The sequence below is a fragment of the Somniosus microcephalus genome, unplaced genomic scaffold (assembly GCF_052327205.1).
Source record: "Somniosus microcephalus isolate GS21.2 unplaced genomic scaffold, FLI_Smic_1.0 unresolved_chr7, whole genome shotgun sequence".
Taxonomy (NCBI): Eukaryota; Metazoa; Chordata; class Chondrichthyes; order Squaliformes; family Somniosidae; genus Somniosus; species Somniosus microcephalus.
In genome coordinates, this window is record NW_028225185.1 from 42,725,340 (window position 1) to 42,743,751 (window position 18,412).

The window sequence follows — 18,412 nt, forward strand, 5'->3', positions numbered from 1 at the left end:
TGGTGGGGGATTCAGCGATGGTAATGCCATTTAATGTCAAGGGGCGGTGGTTAGACTCTCGCTTGTTGGAGATAGTCATTGCCTACCTCCAAGGTGAAAGGTCTGGGGTGCATCAACCCGCTGAGACCCCTCCCACCCGCAATTCAGCCGGATTCAGTGGCTAGTTTTCGCCCTACTTCACCCTGTCTGCACCTTTCGATTGATTGATTTTTTTGTTCCCAGTGTTGCGGTTCTTGGGACTAATGCTCTCCTCTCTCCCCTTCACAGCGGACACTTGCACAGAGCCAGCGATCGTGCCCTCGTACTACACGACCTCCGACGCCGTCATCTCGTCGGAGACGGTCTTCATCGTCGAAATCTCCCTGACCTGTAAAAATGGAGCACAGGTGGGCGGCAACAAATAATCGGGGCTCGAGCCAGGGCCAATCCCCACCTCATCCCACTGCCCCGCTCTGTCCCCATAGCCCTGTATCAATCGCAAACTAATCCCACTGCCCTGCTCTCTCCCCATAGCCCTGTATCAATCGCGAACTAATCCCACTGCCCCACTCTCTCCCCATAGCCCTGTATCAATCGCAAACTAATCCCACTGCCCCGCTCTGTCCCAATAGCCCTGTATCAATCGCAAACTAATCCCACTGCCCTGCTCTCTCCCCATAGCCCTGTATCAATCCCCAAACTAATCCCACTGCCCCGCTCTCTCCCCATAGCCCTGTATCAATCCCCAAACTAATCCCACTGCCCTGCTCTCTCCCCATAGCCTTGTATCAATCCCAAACTAATCCCACTGCCCCGCTCACTCCCCATAGCCCTGTATCAATCCCCAAACTAATCCTACTGCCCCGCTCTCTCCCCCCCATAGCCCTGTATCAATCCCCAAACTAATCCCACTGCCCCATTCTCTCGCCATAGCCCTGTATCAATCCCAAACTAATCCCACTACCCCACTCTCACCCCGTAGCCCTGTATCAATCCCCAAACTAATCCCACTGCCCCGCTCTCTCCCCATAGCCCTGTATCAATCCCAAACTAATCCCACTGCCCCGCTCTCTCCCCATAGCCCTGTATCAATCCCAAACTAATCCCACTGCCTCGCTCTCCCCATAGCCCTGTATCAATCCCCAAACTAATCCCACTGCCCCGCTCACTCCCCATAGCCCTGTATCAATCCCCAAACTAATCCCACTGCCCCACTCTCTCCCCATAGCCCTGTATCAATCCCCAAACTAATTCCACTGCCCCGCTCACTCCCCATAGCCCTGTATCAATCCCCAAACTAATCCCACTGCCCCGCTCTCTCCCCATAGCCCTGTATCAATCCCCAAACTAATCCCACTGCCCCGCTCTCTCCCCATAGCCCTGTATCAATCCCCAAACTAATCTCACTGCCCTGCTCTCTCCCCATAGCCCTGTATCAATCCCCAAACTAATCCCACTGCCCCGCTCTCTCTCCCCATAGCCCTGTATCAATCCCAAACTAATCCCACTGCCCCGCTCTCTCCCCATAGCCCTGTATCAATCCCAAACTAATCCCACTGCCCCGCTCTCTCCCCATAGCCCTGTATCAATCCCCAAACTAATCCCACTGCCCCGCTCTCTCCCCATAGCCCTGCATCAATCCCCAAACTAATCCCACTGCTCCGCTCTCTCCCCATAGCCCTGTATCAATCCCCAAACTAATCCCACTGCCCCGCTCTCTCCCCATAGCCCTGTATCAATCCCCAAACTAATCCCACTGCTCCGCTCTCTCCCCATAGCCCTGTATCAATCCCCAAACTAATCCCACTGCCCCGCTCTCTCTCCCCATAGCCCTGTATTAGTCCCCAAACTGGTGACCCTTTGTGACTGACTCCACAAGCCGAGGAACCGGTCTTTCCCTGTTCATCCGATCGTAATCATTCATAATTTTGCTGAACTCTGTTCAAATGTGCACCGGGATCCTCCTGGCCTGCAGTGGACGGTTCTGCGAGAGGGGATTGTGACCGGTATTGCGCAGTGCACCGGGCGTGAGGGAAGAGTTCTGAGCCTGACTCGGAAGGGGACCCTCTCCGATCCCTGTTCCCATCTGCTTGTCGGAGGATTCATCGGGAGGCGGAGGAAATCCTGAAATCCCTAGAAATCGCAATTATCTCCGCTCCCAAACTAACTGCGGAGTAGAGTTTTTCCCCGGGGTGCATGCTCGGTATCTCGAACAAGCAACCGTACTTCGCGTGTGCGCCCAGCCAATTAAAATTGGGCAATGGCTATTTGATTGTAGTGGGCAACACAGCAAAGCACCGCCTGCACGCAATGAGCCTCCGCGGGAGGGGCTAATAATAATCTTAATTGCTTTTAAACCAGCTAAAGCTCAGAGAGGGTCCCATCCCAGAACACTCCCTCACACCCCACGCACTCTGTTATACCGATCTCGTGCCCGCCGGTTGATCGCGCCGGAGCAGGTAGCTCGCCTGCCCTCCTCCTTCGGCTGAACGTTTGCGCGGTTTTAACAAGAGCCTGATGTGGCAGGAGTAGGGTCGCTATCGCACCTGAATCAGACCGCGCAGGAGGAGGCCGCTCCGCCCATCGTGCCTGTGCCGGCTCTTTGAACGAGCTCTCCAATCAGTCCCACTCCCCCCTCGCTCTTTCCCCACAGCTCTGCACATTTTTCCCCTTCGAGTATTTCTCCAATTCCCCCTTTTGAAAGTTACTATTGAATCTGCTCCCACCGCCCTTTCAGGCAGCGCGTTCCAGATCACAACAACTCGCTGCGTAAAAAACATTCTCCTCATCTCCCCCTCTGGTTCTTTTACCGATTATCTTCAATCTGTGTCCTCTGGTTACCGACCCTCCTGACATTGGAAACAGTTTCCCCTTGTTTACCCGTATCAAAACCTATCAATACTTTTTAGAATGAGAGGGGATCTCATTGAAACTTATAAAATTCTAACAGGACTGGACAGACTAGATGCAGGAAGGATGTTCCCGATGGTCGGGGAGTCCAGAACCAGGGGTCACAGTCTAAGGATAAGGGGTAAGCCATTTATTTAGGACAGAAATGAGGAGGAATTTCTTCACCCAGAGAGTGGTGAACCTGTGGAATTCGCTACCACAGAAGGCAGTTGAAGCCAATTCATTAAATATATTCAAGAAGGAGTTAGATATATTTCTTAAGGCTAAAGGGATCAAGGGGTATGGGGAGAAGGCAGGGACAGGGTACTGAATTTGGATGATCAGCCATGATCGCATTGAATGGCGGAGCAGGCTCGAGGGGCCGAATGGCCTACTCCTGCTCCTATCTTCTATGTTTCTATATTATTGAATTCCTTTATCATTTTAAGCATCTCGATCAGATCGTTTGGGGAGGGCTAACAAGGAAAGGGAATACACATTAAATGGTAGGACACTGAGTAGTGTAGAGGACCAGAGGGACCTTGGAGTGCATGTCCACAGATCCCTGAAGATAGCAGGCCAGGTAGATAAGGTGGTTAAGAAGGCATCCGGAATGCTTGCCTTTATTAGCCGAGACACAGAATACAAGAGCAGGGGGGTTATGCTTCAACTGTATAAAACACTAGTTAGGCCTCAGCTAGAGCACGGCGTGCAGTTCTGTTCACCACATTACAGGAAGGATGTGATTGCACTAGAGAGGGTGCAGAGGAGATTTACAAGGATGTTGCCTGGGAGTAGAGAATCTTAGCTATGAGGAAAGACTGGATAGACTGGGTCTGTTTTCCTTGGAACAGAGGAGGCTGAGGGGAGACCTTATTGAGGTGTATAAAATTGAGGAGCCTGGGTAGAGTGGATAGAAAGGACCTATTTCCCTTAGCAGAGGGGTCAAAAACCAGGGGGCACAGTCTAAGGATAAGGGGTAAGCCATTTAGGACAGAGATGAGGAGGAATTTCTTCACCCAGAGAGTGGTGAACCTGTGGAATTCTCTACCATACAAGGCAGTTGAGGCCAATTCATTAAATATATTCAAGAAGGAGTTAGATATATTTCTTAAGGCTAAAGGGATCAAGGGATATGGGGAGAAGGCAGGGACAGGGTATGGAGTTTGGATGATCAGCCATGATCTCGTTGAATGGCGGAGCAGGCTCGAGGGGCCGAATGGCCGACTCCTCCTATCTTCTATGTTTCTATACAGCTAGCACATCACCTGTAAGGGAGGTTATTGTATCAGACAGGATTGTCATAGAGTTATGCAGCACAGAAAGAGGCCCTTCGGCCCATCGTGTCCGCACCGGCCATCGAGCCCTGTCTAATCTAATCCCATTTTCCAGCACTTGGTCCGTAGCCTTGTATGCTATGGCGTTTCAAGTGCTCATCTAAATGCTTCTTGAATGTTGTGAGGGCTCCTGCCTCTACCACCCTTTCAGGCAGTGAGTTCCAGATTCCAACCACCCTCTGGGTGGAAAAAGTTTTTCTTCAAATCCCCTCTAAACCTCCTGCCCCTTACCTTGAAACTATGCCCCCTGGTTATTGACCCCTCTACTAAGGGGAAAAGTTCCTTTCTATCCACCCTATCTATGCACCTCATAATTTTGTACACCTCAATCAGGTCCCCCCCTCAGCCTTCTCTGCTGCAAGGAAATTGTCAACAACTTGTATCTGTCCAGCGCCTTTAACGTAGTAAAACGTCCCAAAATGCTTCACAGGGGTGTTAATAGACAAAATATGACCCCAAGCCACATGAGATATTAGGGACAGATGACCAAAAGCTGGGTCAAAGAGGTCGGTTTTAAGGAGCGTCTTATAGGAGGAGAGAGGGGCGGAGAGGTTTAGGGAGGGAATTCCAGAGCTCGGGGGCCCTGGCGCGGTCGCCAATGGTGGAAATCGGGGGATGCGCGAGAGGCCAGAATTGGAGGAACGCACAGATCTCGGAGGGTTGTGGGGGCTGGAGGAGGTTACAGAGATGGGGGGGGGGGGCGAGGCCGTGGCGGGATTTGAAAAAGAGGATGAGAATTCCAAGGGTCCATACCCTCTCTCTCTCATGCAACTAACCGACTCTCTCTCCCAACAGAATGTGGCCCTGTACGCCGACGTCAATGGCAAGCAGTTCCCCGTCACCCGAGGTCAAGACGTCGGGCGCTACCAGGTACGGCGGGCTCGCGGTGGGGGTGAGGGGGATGCTCAAGTCAGCGTGTGGCGTCCAGTGGCCACCCCCTTCACCGTGCGGTCCAGAGTTGCTGCCGCTTGCAGTTCAGTCGTACTGTGTCAATGGAGGGCGATAACCAGGCATCCCACCCCATTGCTGGATGTGAGGGGAGACCTTAGCTTGGGGGTCACACAGCACCTGGGCAGGAGGGCCTGTTACTCCTCTCCCCCTCCCCCTCGATTATCTCCCATTTCATAAACGTGTTTCTGGGCCCACCGATGATAATTGGCATGTTTCTTGCAGAACCCCTCCCAGCAAATGGTGGTGCACTCCCTGGACCCCCCTCCTGCAGATAGTGGCGCACTCCCTGGACACCCCCCCCCCCCGCAGATAGTGGTGCACTCCCTGGACCCCCCCCCCCCCTCCTGCAGATAGTGGCGCACTCCCTGGACCCCCCGCTCCTGCAGATAGTGGCGCACTCCCTGGACCCCACCCCTCCTGCAGATAGTGGCGCACTCCCTGGACACCGCCCCCCCCCCCCCCCCCCCCCCCCGCAGATAGTGGCGCACTCCCTGGACCCCCTCCTGCAGATAGTGGCGCACTCCCTGGACACCACCCCCCCCCCCCCCCCTGCAGATAGTGGCGCACTCCCTGGACCTCCCTCCTGCAGGTAGTGGCGCACTCCCTGGACACCCCCCTCCCCCCCCCCCCCCGCAGATAGTGGCGCACTCCCTGGACCTCCCTCCTGCAGATAGTGGCGCACTCCCTGGACCCCCCCTCTTCCTGCAGATAGTGGCGCACTCCCTGGACCCCTCCTGCAGATAGTGGCACACTCCCTGGGCCCCCCCCCCCCCCTGCAGATAGTGGCGCACTCCCTGGACCCCCCCTCTTCCTGCAGATAGTGGCGCATTCCCTGGACCCCCGCCCCCTTGCAGATAGTGGCGCACTCCCTGGACACCCCCCCCCCCCCCCCTGCAGATAGTGGCGCACTCCCTGGACCCCCCCCCCCCCCCCCTGCAGATAGTGGCGCACTCCCCTTGTCTGATGTGTGTTCAGCGAAAACCACTGGTGATCATACCAGGTGCCTCGGTTTAACCTCTCGCCCGACTCGCGGCACCTCTGGCAGTGTGGTGGTCCCGCCAGGGCGGGGGAGGGAGGGGATCAGCCTCTGTCAAGCCACAGAGCGCCAGGTCTCGGCTCTGCAAGAGCTCGCCCTGCTGCTTCCCCAACCCGTAATTGTACCGGTGCTGCTTCCCTGTTAACCGTGAATTTCCGCACAGGTATCCTGGAGCGCCGAGCACAAGATCGCCAAGTCCGGAACATACGAGGTGAAGTTCTTCGACGAGGAGTCTTACAGCACCTTGAGAAAAGTGAGTCCGATACCCAGAAGCTGGGACTGTTCTCCTTAGAGCAGAGAAGGTTAAGGGGAGATTGACCAGAATGGTACCAGGGATGAGGGACTTCAGTGATGTGGAGAGACTGGAGAAGCTGGGACTGTTCTCCTTAGAGCAGAGAAGGTTAAGGGGAGATTGACCAGAATGGTACCAGGGATGAGGGACTCCAGTGATGTGGAGAGACTGGAGAAGCTGGGGTTGTTCTCCTTAGAGCAGAGAAGGTTAAGGGGAGATTGACCAGAATGGTACCAGGGATGAGGGACTCCAGTGATGTGGAGAGACTGGAGAAGCTGGGGTTGTTCTCCTTAGAGCAGAGAAGGTTAAGGGGAGATTTAATAGAGGTGTTCAAAATCATGGGGGGTTTTGATAGAGTGAATAAGGAGAAACTGTTTCCAGCGGCAGGAGGGTCGGTAACCAGAGGACACAGATTGAAGATAATCGGTAAAAGAACCAGAGGGGAGATGAGGAGAATGTTTTTTACGCAGCGAGTTGTTGTGATCTGGCAGCAGATTCAATAGTAACTTTCAAAAGGGGGAATTGGAGAAATACTTGAAGGTGAAAAATGTGCCGGGCTGTGGGGAAAGAGCAGGGGGGAGTGGGACTAATTAGAGAGCTCGTTCAAAGAGCCGAATGCTGGCCTCCTGCGCTGTAAGATCCTGTGATCCGCCGTCCCCTTTGCCTCTGCGATGGGGGGGTCAAGTTGTTTTGATAGATTTCACTTTTTTTGCCCTTATTAAGCTGCATATTTGCACCTTTTTCCCCCCTGTCAAGGGCTGGTGAGTGTTTGTTTGGGGCTTCTTTAGGCTCCAGTCACATCCGTATGCAACGTGCTGCAACACAGGCCCCACGTAGCAAAGGAAAAAGCACTGCCGGACTCCCTACTCTTTCTCCCCCACCCCTGCAACCGGTGGGCACTGTAGGAGGCCATTCAGCCCCTTGAGCCTGTTACATTAGGAACAGGAGGAGACCGTTCAGCCCACTCGAGCTTGTTACATTAGGAACAGGAGGAGGCCATTCAGCCCCCTCGAGCCTGTTACATTAGGAACAGGAGGAGTCCGTTCAGCCCCCTCGAGCCTGTTACATTAGGAACAGGAGGAGGCCATTCAGCACCCTCGAGCCTGTTACATTAGGAACAGGAGGAGGCCGTTCAGCCCCTCGAGCCTGTTACATTAGGAACAGGAGGAGACCATTCAGCCTCCTCGAGCCTGTTACATTAGGAACAGGAGGAGGCCGTTCAGCCCACTCGAGCCTGTTACATTAGGAACAGGAGGAGGCCGATCAGCCCACTCGAGCCTGTTACATTAGGAACAGGAGGAGGCCGTTCAGCCCACTCGAGCCTGTTACATTAGGAACAGGAGGAGGCCGTTCAGCCCACTCGAGCCTGTTACATTAGGAACAGGAGGAGGCCGATCAGCCCACTCGAGCCTGTTACACAGGAACAGGAGGAGGCCGTTCTGATGCATGTTCGCTGATGACTGCACAGTGTTCAGTTCCATTCACAACTCCTCAGATAATGAAGCAGTCCGTGCCCGAATGTCGCAAGACCTGGACGACGTTAAGGCTTGGGCTGATAAGTGGCAGGTAACATTTGCGCCACACAAGTGCCAGGCAATGACCATCTCTAACAAGAGAGAGTCCAACCACCACTCCTTGACTTTAAACGGCATCACCATCACCGAATCCCCCACCATCAACATCCTGGGGGGTCACCATTGACCAGAAACTTAACTGGACCAGCCACATAAATACTGTAGCTACAAGAGCAGGTCAGAGGCTGGGTATTCTGCGGCGAGTGTCTCACCTCCTGACTCCCCAAAGCCTTTCCACCATCTACAAGGCACAAGTCAGGAGTGTGATGGAATACTCTCCACTTGCCTGGATGAGTTGCAGCTCCAACAACACTCAAGCTCGACACCATCCAGGACAAAGCAGCCCGCTTGATCGGCACCCCGTCCACCACCTTAAACATTCACTCCCTCCACCACCGGCGCACCGTGGCTGCAGTGTGGACCATCTACAAGATGCACTGCAGCAACTCGCCAAGGCTTCTTCGGCAGCACCTCCCAAACCCGCCACCTCTTCCACCTAGAAGGACAAGGGCAGCAGGCGCACGGGAACACCACCACCTCCAAGTTCCCCTCCCAGTCACACACCCCATCCTGACTTGGAAATATATCGGCCGATCCTTCATCGTTGCTGAGTCAAAATCCTGGAACTCCCTCCCTGACAGCGCTGTGGGAGCACCTTCACCGCACGGACTGCAGCGGTTCAAGAAGGCGGCTCACCACCACCTTCTCAAGGGTGATTAGGGACGGGCAATAAATGCTGGCCTTGCCAGCGACGCCCACATCCCAGGAACGCATTAAAAAAAAAAAAAATGATTTCATTGAATGGCGGAACAGGCTCGAGGGGCTGAATGGCCTCCTGTTCCTGTGTAGGGCAGACTGCTGTCGGGTGCGATCGGGGCATCTCTTATTGGATCCATTAAAAGAGGCCCTCACCCCATATCTCTCTCTGACTGTTACCGTTCCGGCACAGGCACAATGGGCCGAATGGCCTCCTCCTATCGCACCGGGGCAGTTGAATGCAGAGTAAAAGATCTGATCGTAAAAAGCTGGGGTCAGTAAAAGTGAAGCTGTCGGATTATCGTAAAAACCGGCAACTGGTTCACTCATGCCCCTTTAGGGTAGGAAACCTGCTTTCCTTATCCGGTCTGAGCCTCCATGTGACTCCAGTCCCACACCCAACGCGGTCGACTCTTAACGGCCCTCCAAAGTGGCCGCTAGGTGGGCTCAAACCCACCGCCAGCGCTTCGGGAAGGCGGCTCGCTGCCACCTTCTCGACTAGGGGGCGGGCGATAAATGCCGGCCTTGCCAACGACGCCCACGTCCCCAGAATGAACCGCCGGCATTGCAGACTGGAGAGAAAAAACACCCCCAAGTCCGCGAGCAAGAAAACGGGTAGAGCTCTTGATCGAAATCCTGGCAGATAGAAAGTCAAATCAAGGCGCACGGTGTCACGAGGAGATGTCATGTCTGACGGCAAGAGGCATGCGAACAGTGAGCTCAAGGAGGGGGGGGACTAAAGGGTCAAAGAGGTGGGTTTTGCAGAGGGATTTGAAGGAGGGGGTGAGGGGGGTGAAGAGGGTCTTGAAGGTGGGGACGGAGCGGGGGGAGGGAGTTCCAGGGATGGACACCAAGTGGTGGAGTGGTAAATAGCGAGGAGGGAAGCCTCAGGCTACAGGACAACATAGACGGGTTGGTCAGATGGGCAGAACACAGGCGGGTTGGTCAGATGGGCAGAGCACAGGCGGGTTGGTCAGATGGGCAGAACACAGGCGGGTTGGTCAGATGGGCAGAACACAGGCGGGTTGGTCAGATGGGCAGAACACAGGCGGGTTGGTCAGATGGGCAGAACACAGGCGGGTTGGTCAGATGGGCAGAACACAGGCGGGTTGGTCAGATGGGCAGAACACAGGCGGGTTGGTCAGATGGGCAGAACACAGGCGGGTTGGTCAGATGGGCAGAACACAGGCGGGTTGGTCAGATGGGCAGAACACAGGCGGGTTGGTCAGATGGGCAGAGCATAGGCGGGTTGGTCAGATGGGCAGAACACAGGCGGGTTGGTCAGATGGGCAGAACACAGGCGGGTTGGTCAGATGGGCAGAACACAGGCGGGTTGGTCAGATGGGCAGAACACAGGCGGGTTGGTCAGATGGGCAGAGCACAGGCGGGTTGGTCAGATGGGCAGAGCACAGGCGGGTTGGTCAGATGGGCAGAACACAGGCGGGTTGGTCAGATGGGCAGAACACAGGCGGGTTGGTCAGATGGGCAGAACACAGGCGGGTTGGTCAGATGGGCAGAACACAGGCGGGTTGGTCAGATGGGCAGAACACAGGCGGGTTGGTCAGATGGGCAGAACAGTGGCAAATGGAATTTAACCCTGAAAAGTGTGAGGTGATGCATTTTGGGAGGACTAACAAGGCAAGGGAATACACAATGAATGGTAGGACCCTAGGAAGGACAGAGGATCAGAGGGACCTTGGTGTGCATGTACATAGATCCCTGAAGGCAGCAGGACAGGTAGATAAGGTGGTTAAAAAGGCATATGGGATACTTGCCTTCATTAGCCGAGGCATAGAATATAAGAGCAGGGAGGTTATGATGGAGCTGTACAAAACGCTAGTTAGGCCACAGCTGGAATACTGTGTGCAGTTCTGGTCGCCACACTATAGGAAGGATGTGATTGCATTGGAGAGGGTGCAGAGGAGATTCCCCAGGATGTTACCTGGGCTGGAGCGCTTCAGCTATGAAGAGAGACTGGACAGGCTGGGGTTGTTTTCCTTAGAGCAGAGAAGGCTGAGGGGGGACCTGATTGAGGTGTACAAAATTATGAGGGGCATAGATAGGGTAGATAGAAAGGAACTTTTCCCCTTAGTAGAGGGGTCAATAACCAGGGGGCATAGTTTCAAGGTAAGGGGCAGGAGGTTTAGAGGGGATTTGAGGAAAAACTTTTTCACCCAGAGGGTGGTTGAAACATAGAAACATAGAGATAGGAACAGGAGTAGGCCATTCGGCCCTTCGAGCCTGCTCCGCCATTCAATGAGATCATGGCTGATCTTCGTCTGAGATCATAGCTGATCTTACCAGTTCAGTACCCCGTCCCCGCCTTTTCTCCGTAACCCTTAATCCCCTTAGCCTTCAGAAATATATCCAATTCTCTCTTGAAAATATTTATTGAATTAGCCTTCACAGCCCTCTGTGGCAGGGAATTCCACAGGCTCACCACTCTTTGAGTGAAGAAATTCTTCCTCATCTCTGTTTTAAATGATTTGCCCGCTATTTTTAGACTGTGGCCCCTGGTTCTGTGCTCCCCTGCCATTGGAAACATTCTCTCTGAATTCAGCCTGTCCAGGCCTGCCATAATTTTATATGTTTCGCTGAGATCCCCTCTCAATCTTCTAAACTCCAGTGAGTACAAGCCCAAACTATTCAATCTCTCCTCGTAGGTCATTCCCGCCATTCCAGGTATCAGCCTGGTGAATCGCCGCTGCACTCTTTCCATGGCAAGAACATCCTTCCGCAGATGGGGCGACCAAAACTGTACACAATACTCCAGATGCGGTCTCACCAGCACCTTGTACAGCTGTAGTAAGGTATCCCTATTCCTATACTCGAACCCCCTTGATATGAAGGCCAACATACCATTTGCCTTCTTAATCGCCTGTTGCACCTGCATGCTCTCCTTCAGTGACTGGTGCACAAGAACACCCAGGTCCCTCTGCACTTCCCCATCTCCCAATCTATTGCCATTTAGATAATAATCCACCCTCCTGTTTTTACCCCCAAAGTGGATAACCTCGCATTTATCCACATTATAGTGCATCTGCCACGTATCCGCCCATTCCCCCAACCTGTCCAAATCGCACTGTAGCCTCCTGACATCCTCATCAGAGCCCACCCCTCCTCCTAGTTTAGTGTCGTCAGCGAATTTGGAAATGTTGCATCCAATTCCCTGATCCAGATCATTTATATATATTGTGAACAGCTGGGGTCCCAGGACAGATCCTTGCGGCACCCCGCTGGTCACTGCCTGCCACTCCGAAAACGAGCCGTTTATTCCAACTCTCTGTTTTCTATCCGCCAGCCAGTTCTCTATCCACGTTAATACTTTGCCCCCAATCCCATGAGCCTTAATTTTGCATGATAATCTTTTGTGTGGAACCTTATCGAAGGCTTTCTGGAAGTCAAGGTACACCACATCCACTGGCTCTCCCCCATCTATTTTACCAGTTACTTCCTCAAAAAATTCCAGCAGATTAGTCAAACACGATTTACCCTTTGTAAATCCATGTTGACTCTGTCCGATCCTTTCCCCATTTGTCAAGTGCTCCGCTATTTTATCCTTAATAATGGACTCTAGCATTTTGCCCACAACCGATGTAAGGCTTACTGGTCTATAATTCCCTGCTTTCTCTCTACCCCCCTTTTTAAATATTGGGGTAACATTAGCTACCCTCCAATCCACGGGTACTGTTCCCGAGTCAATGGAGTTCCGGAAGATGATCCTTAGAGCATCTGCTATCTCCAGGGCCACCTCCTTAAGTACCCTAGGATGTAGTTTATCAGGCCCCGGGGATTTGTCGGCCTTCAGTCCCCTCAACTTACCCAACACCATATCCCTAGAGATACTAATTTCTGTCAGCTCCTCCCTCTCATTAGTCCCTATGTTTGCCGATATTCCTGGGAGGTTATTTGTGTCCTCCTTTGTGAATACAGAACCAAAGTATGAGTTTAATTGGTCTGCCATTTCCTTATTCTCCATTATATATTCTCCCGAATCGGACTGCAAGGGACCGACTTGGGATTTTACCAGTCTTTTCCTCCTGATATACCGATAAAAGCTTTTGCAGTCTGTCTTTATGTTTGCTGCAAGTTTACTTTCGTATTCTATTTTCCCCTTCCTGATTAATCCCTTTGTCCTCTTTTGCTGTATCCTGTACTGCCCCCAATCTTCCGGTCTGGTGCTTTTTTTTGCCAGTTGATATGCCCTTTTTTTTGATTTTATGCTGTCCCTAATTTCCCTCGTTATCCACGGTTGAGTCACCTTTTTAGGTTTATTTTTATGCCAAACTGGTATAAACATGTTCTGGAATTCTTCCATTCTATCTTTGAATGCTTGCCATTGTCTATCCACTGTCAATCCCCCCAGAAACACCACCCAATCAATCTTACCCAATTCCCGTCTCATACCCTCGTAATTCCCTTTATTTAAGTTCTGGACCTTAGTCTCTGATTCAATTTCCTCACTCTCCATCTCGACTGAGAGCTCGATCATATTATGATCGCTCTGACCCAAGGGGCCTCGTACAAGAAGATTGCTGATAAGTCCCTTCTCATTGCACAATACCCAGTCTAAAATGGCCTGATCTCGAGTCGGCTCCTCGACATATTGGTCCAGATAACCGTCCCGAAAACATTCCAGGAATTCCTCCTCCTCAGAATTTTTACTAATTTGGGTAGTCCAATCAATATGTAAATTAAAGTCACCCATGATGACAGCTGTGCTCTTATCGCACGCTTCTCTAATTTCCCTTTTTATGCCTTCCCTCACCTCCATATTACTATTTGGAGGCCTATATATCACACCCACTAACGTTTTCCTCCCCTTGCTATTTCTCATTTCTACCCATACAGATTCCGTTTCATCCGAGTTAATATCCTTCCTTTCCATTGCATTAATCCCCTCCTTTACCAGCAATGCTACCCCACCTCCCCTACCTTTTTGCCGATCCTTCCTAAATATTGTATATCCCTGGATGTTAAGTTCCCAGCCTTGCCCACCCTGCAGCCACGTTTCTGTAATCCCAATCAAATCATACTTGTTTACCTCTATTTCCACAACTAATTCATCCACCTTGTTCCTAATGCTTCTAGCATTAAGATACAAAGCCTTCAGGCTTGCTTTTTTCACACTCTCATTATGAATTAGTTTGGCCCTTTGTGTTTCTCTCCTTTGCTTATTGCTTCTCACCTTTCTACCATCTATTTCTAACTTCATATGACTTCCCTCTTTTCCACTACCTAGGTTCCCATCCCCCTGCCAAATTAGTTTAAATCCTCCCGAACCGCCCTAGAAAATATTACCCCGAGGACATCGGCTCCCTCACAGTTCAGGTGTAGACCGTCCCCTTGGTACAGGTCACTCCTCCCCAAGAACTGGTTCCAATGCCTCAAGAATTTAAATCCCTCTCCCTTGCACCACTGCTCAAGCCACGTATTTAGCTTATCTATCTTACTCCCTCTAAACTTATTAGCTCGTGGCACTGGTAGCAATCCAGAGATTACTACCTTTGAGGTCCTACTTTTCAATTTAGCTCCTAACTCCCTAAATTCAGCTTGTAGGACCTCCTCCCTCTTTTTACCTACATCGTTGGTACCTACATGTACCACGACAACTGGCTGATCCCCCTCCCCCTTCAGAATGCTCTGCACCCGCTCCGAGACATCCTTGACCCTTGCACCAGGGAGGCAACATACCATCTTGGAGTCTCGGTCTCGGCCACAGAAACTCCTATCTATCCCCCTTACAATTGAATCCCCTATCACTATAGCCCTATCCCTCTTTTTCCCGCCCTTCTGTGCAGCAGAGCCAGTCATGGTGCCCTGAACCTGGCTGCTGGTGCCTTCCCCTGATAAGTCATCTCCCCCAACAGTACCCAAAACGGTAAACCTGTTTTGGAGGGAGATGACCGCAGGTGACTCCTGCACTACCTTCCTGCCTTTACCCTGCCTTTTGGTCACCCATTTACTGTCTGAGCTAGCCTTTACCTGCGGTGTGACCAACTCACTGAATGTGCTATCCACAACATCCTCAGCATCGCGTATGCTCCAGAGTGAGTCCATTCGCAGCTCCAGCGCCGCCATGCGGTCCGCTAGGAGCTGCAGCTGGACACACTTCCTGCACACATAGTTGTCAGGGACAGTGTCCCTGATTTCCCACATGGCACAGGAGAAGCATGACACGGGTCCGAGCTGCCCTTCCATGACTTAACCCTTACAATACCCTTTTATTTACTACGATTTAGCTTAATTATTGAATTCTACTTAGAATAAGTTTGTGAAAGTACTCACCAACCAGTCACCTACCTGTTTTCTGGTGTTGTATTTTCACTGCCGCCTCCTGTCCTGGAACCTTTTCCACCTAGGTTAGGCTCCTGAAATAAAATAAATTGAACCTACCTTTTCAACTTCCCCTAACCCCTAAAAGGTTAGAGGAGGTGGAAGGGTGGGAGACACTACACTGTAGTGTTTCGGGTTTAGCAACAGCTCCACCTATATAAGAGTTACTGGCCTCCTGCTCTCCCGACTGCACCAGCTGTGAAAGAAAAAGCCCGCGAAAGGTGAGCTTTTAAACTCACCAGTTACTGGCCTCCTGCTCTCCCGACTGCCCCAGCAGTTACTGGCCTCCTGCTCTCCCGACTGCCCCAGCTGTGGTCTCGGGCCTCGCCTCTCTCCAGTTTTTATACCGGGCTCCGACTCACTGCTCCCGACTGGTCTCGGGCCTCGCTGGTCGCCGGGTTTTCTCCCGAGCTCCTCCTCGCTGCTCCCGCTGGTCCTGACTCCGCCTCCACCCGCTGCCGATGCCGCACTGGGGCCTACCTGAGCCTCTGGGGCCTCTTGTAGTCGCTCTGCCGCTCAGCTCCGCCTCCACCCGCTGCTGATGCCGCACTGGGGCCTACCTGAGCCTCTGGGGCCTCTTGTAGTCGCTCTGCCGCTCAGCTCCGCCTCCACCCGCTGCCGATGCCGCACTGGGGCCTACCTGAGCCTCTGGGGCCTCTTGTAGTCGCTCTGCCGCTCAGCTCCGCCTCCACCCGCTGCCGATGCCGCACTGGGGCCTACCTGAGCCTCTGGGGCCTCTTGTAGTCGCTCTGCCGCTCAGCTCCGCCTCCACCCGCTGCCGATGCCGCACTGGGGCCTACCTGAGCCTCTGGGGCCTCTTGTAGTCGCTCTGCCGCTCAGCTCCGCCTCCACCCGCTGCCGATGCTGCCGTGGAATCTAGAACTCACTGCCTGAAAGGGTGGTAGAGGCAGGAACCCTCACAACATTCAAGAAGCATTTAGATGAGCACTTGAAACGCCACAGCATACAAGGCTACGGACCAAGTGCTGGGAAATGGGATTAGAATAGACAGGGCTTGATGGCCAGCGCGGACACGATGGGCCGAAGGGCCTCTTTCTGTGCTGTATAACTCTGTGACTAAGTGGTTGAAGGCACAGCCGCCGTGGGTAAGCACCAGTCGCTGAAGGTAAGCATGCAGGTGCAGCAGGCGGTTAAGAAGGCAAATGGTATGTTGGCCTTCGTAGCGAGAGGATTCGAGTACAGGAGCAAGGATGTCTTGCTGCAGTTGTACAGGGCCTTGGTGAGACCACATCTTGAGTATTGTGTGCAGTTTTGGTCGCCTTATCTGAGGAAGGATGTTCTTGCCATGGAGAGAGTGCAGTGAAGATTCACCAGGCTGATACCTGGGATGGCAGGAATGACGTATGAGGAGAGATTGGGTCGATTGGGCTTATACTCACTGGAGTTTAGAAGAATGAGAGGGGATCTCATTGAAACTTATAAAATTCTAACAGGACTAGACAGACTAGATGCAGGAAGGATGTTCCCGATGGCGGGGGAGTCCAGAACCAGGGGTCACAGTCTAAGGATAAGGGGTAAGCCATTTAGGACAGAGATGAGGAGGAATTTCTTCACCCAGAGAGTGGTGAACCTGTGGAATTCTCTACCACAGAAGGCAGTAGAGGCCAATTCATTAAATATATTCAAGAAGGAGTTGGATATATTTCTTAAGGCTAAAGGGATCAAGGGATATGGGGAGAAGGCAGGGACAGGGTACTGAATTTGGATGATCAGCCACGATCACATTGAATGGCGGAGCAGGCTCGAGTGGCCGAATGGCCTCCTCCTGCTCCTATCTTTCTATGTTGGTGGGGTGAAGGGGTGTAGAGGTTGCTCGAGGTGAAGGGACCTGTGCTCTCCTGCCCACTTCCGCCGGCACGCCACTTTGAAACTGCTGCCGATTGATCTTCTCATGCCCTCCCATCTTGTTCACTCCCAAGGCTCAGAGGAACAGTGAGGATCTGTCTGCCATCAAGCCCCTGTTCGCCGTCAACGTTGACCATCGGGTGAGTGACTGAAAGTGCATGGGCACCTCTTGCACTGTTTGGGGAGGCGATCGTCGCCCGAGGTGGGGAGGGGGGAAGGCGATGCAGAAGGCTCGAGCTCTTTAAGCGCGCAGTCTCTCTCGGGGTCGCGCTGTTTGAGGGTTGTGTGTGTGTGTGGTGTGTGGTGTGTGGTGTGTGTGTGTGTGTGTGTGTGTGTGTGTGTGATACTCCCCGCGTCCTTGTTCCGATCTAACTTTGATCTCTCTTCCTAACCCCCCCCCAGGGAGCGTGGAACGGGCCCTGGGTTGCGACCGAAGTGGTTGCCGCAGCGATCGGCTTGCTGGTTTACTACCTGGCGTTCAGCGCGAAAAGCAGCATCCAGGCTTGACGGAAGGACCGGAGCGGGGCCCGGGGGGTGTGCGGTGCGAGCGGGAGGGATGGGGGCCCCCCCGAGTGGGCTGAAGATTCGTGGACTGAGGAGTAAATCGGAGCCGAGGGGCAGAGCGGGAACTAATGTGGTTGAATAAAACAATATTTCGACAGATTGGTTTGGTTCCTCTCTTGACAAGATCACAGTGCCTTTCACTAAGCAATTACAGGAAACTCTCGATTTACCGGCAACTAAATAACCGGAAATCTCTGTTAACCGGCAAAATGCAGGAGTAGGTTCAGGTAAGTTTTACTTCATATTAATTGCCTTCCTCCATCTGTTGCTGTGCAAGGGTGTGGCTGCAGCTGTTGCTAAGCTACAGACACGCTTGGAACTTGTGGCCATTGTTCTGCACCTGTTGCTAAGCAACAGGGTTTGTTGCTTTATACGGAGCTCTCAGCTCTCCGTATCTTTTACTATAGCTCTTGGTTATCCGGAATTTTTGATGAACCGGCACCCCGTCGGTGCCGGGTAAATAGAGTTTCCTGTACTTGGGGCTCTGCAGAACAGAAGGAGGCCGTTCAACCTGTCATTCTTGTGCTGGCTTGTCGAAAGTGTTATCCAATTAGATCCACACTTCTCCCCCCACCCGCAACCTGCTTCACAGCCCCTGCAATACTTGCAGCCCCTCTTATCGAGGGAAATAAATACGGTTTCTGTACAGCAGGATCCCACAGTCAGCCAAGAAACCAATCGTCGAACACAGGAAACTTCAGTTTATCCAGAGGTTAAATGTCCGGAAAGCTCTATCCACCGGCAAAATTCAGGAGTCAGTTCAGATAAGATTTTTTTTCTTTTCGTTGCTTTTTTTTTTCTGCAGTCGTGGCTCTGCAAGGTCTAGCTGAAG

At 52.6% G+C, this 18,412-nt stretch overlaps 1 protein-coding gene across 1 annotated transcript; it reads left to right on the forward strand.

Annotated features, from left to right (window-relative positions):
- Nucleotides 1–227: 227 nt before the first annotated feature.
- Nucleotides 228–17,677, forward strand: ssr4 (signal sequence receptor, delta). The gene is made up of 5 exons (XM_085979054.1): nt 228–386; nt 5,001–5,075; nt 6,356–6,445; nt 17,091–17,156; nt 17,419–17,677. The coding sequence occupies exons 1-5, from the start codon at nt 243–245 to the stop codon at nt 17,521–17,523; spliced, it is 480 nt and encodes a 159-aa protein (XP_085835180.1). The 5' UTR covers nt 228–242; the 3' UTR covers nt 17,524–17,677.
- The last annotated feature ends 735 nt before the right edge of the window (nt 17,678–18,412 follow it).

Coding starts and splice junctions, on each gene's coding strand:
- ssr4 (XM_085979054.1), top strand. CDS start 243: ATGCTCTCCTCTCTCCCCTTCACAGCGGACACTTGCACAGAGCCAGCG. Junction 387..5,000: donor CCTGTAAAAATGGAGCACAG/GTGGGCGGCAAC, acceptor CTCTCCCAACAG/AATGTGGCCCTGTACGCCGA. Junction 5,076..6,355: donor AAGACGTCGGGCGCTACCAG/GTACGGCGGGCT, acceptor ATTTCCGCACAG/GTATCCTGGAGCGCCGAGCA.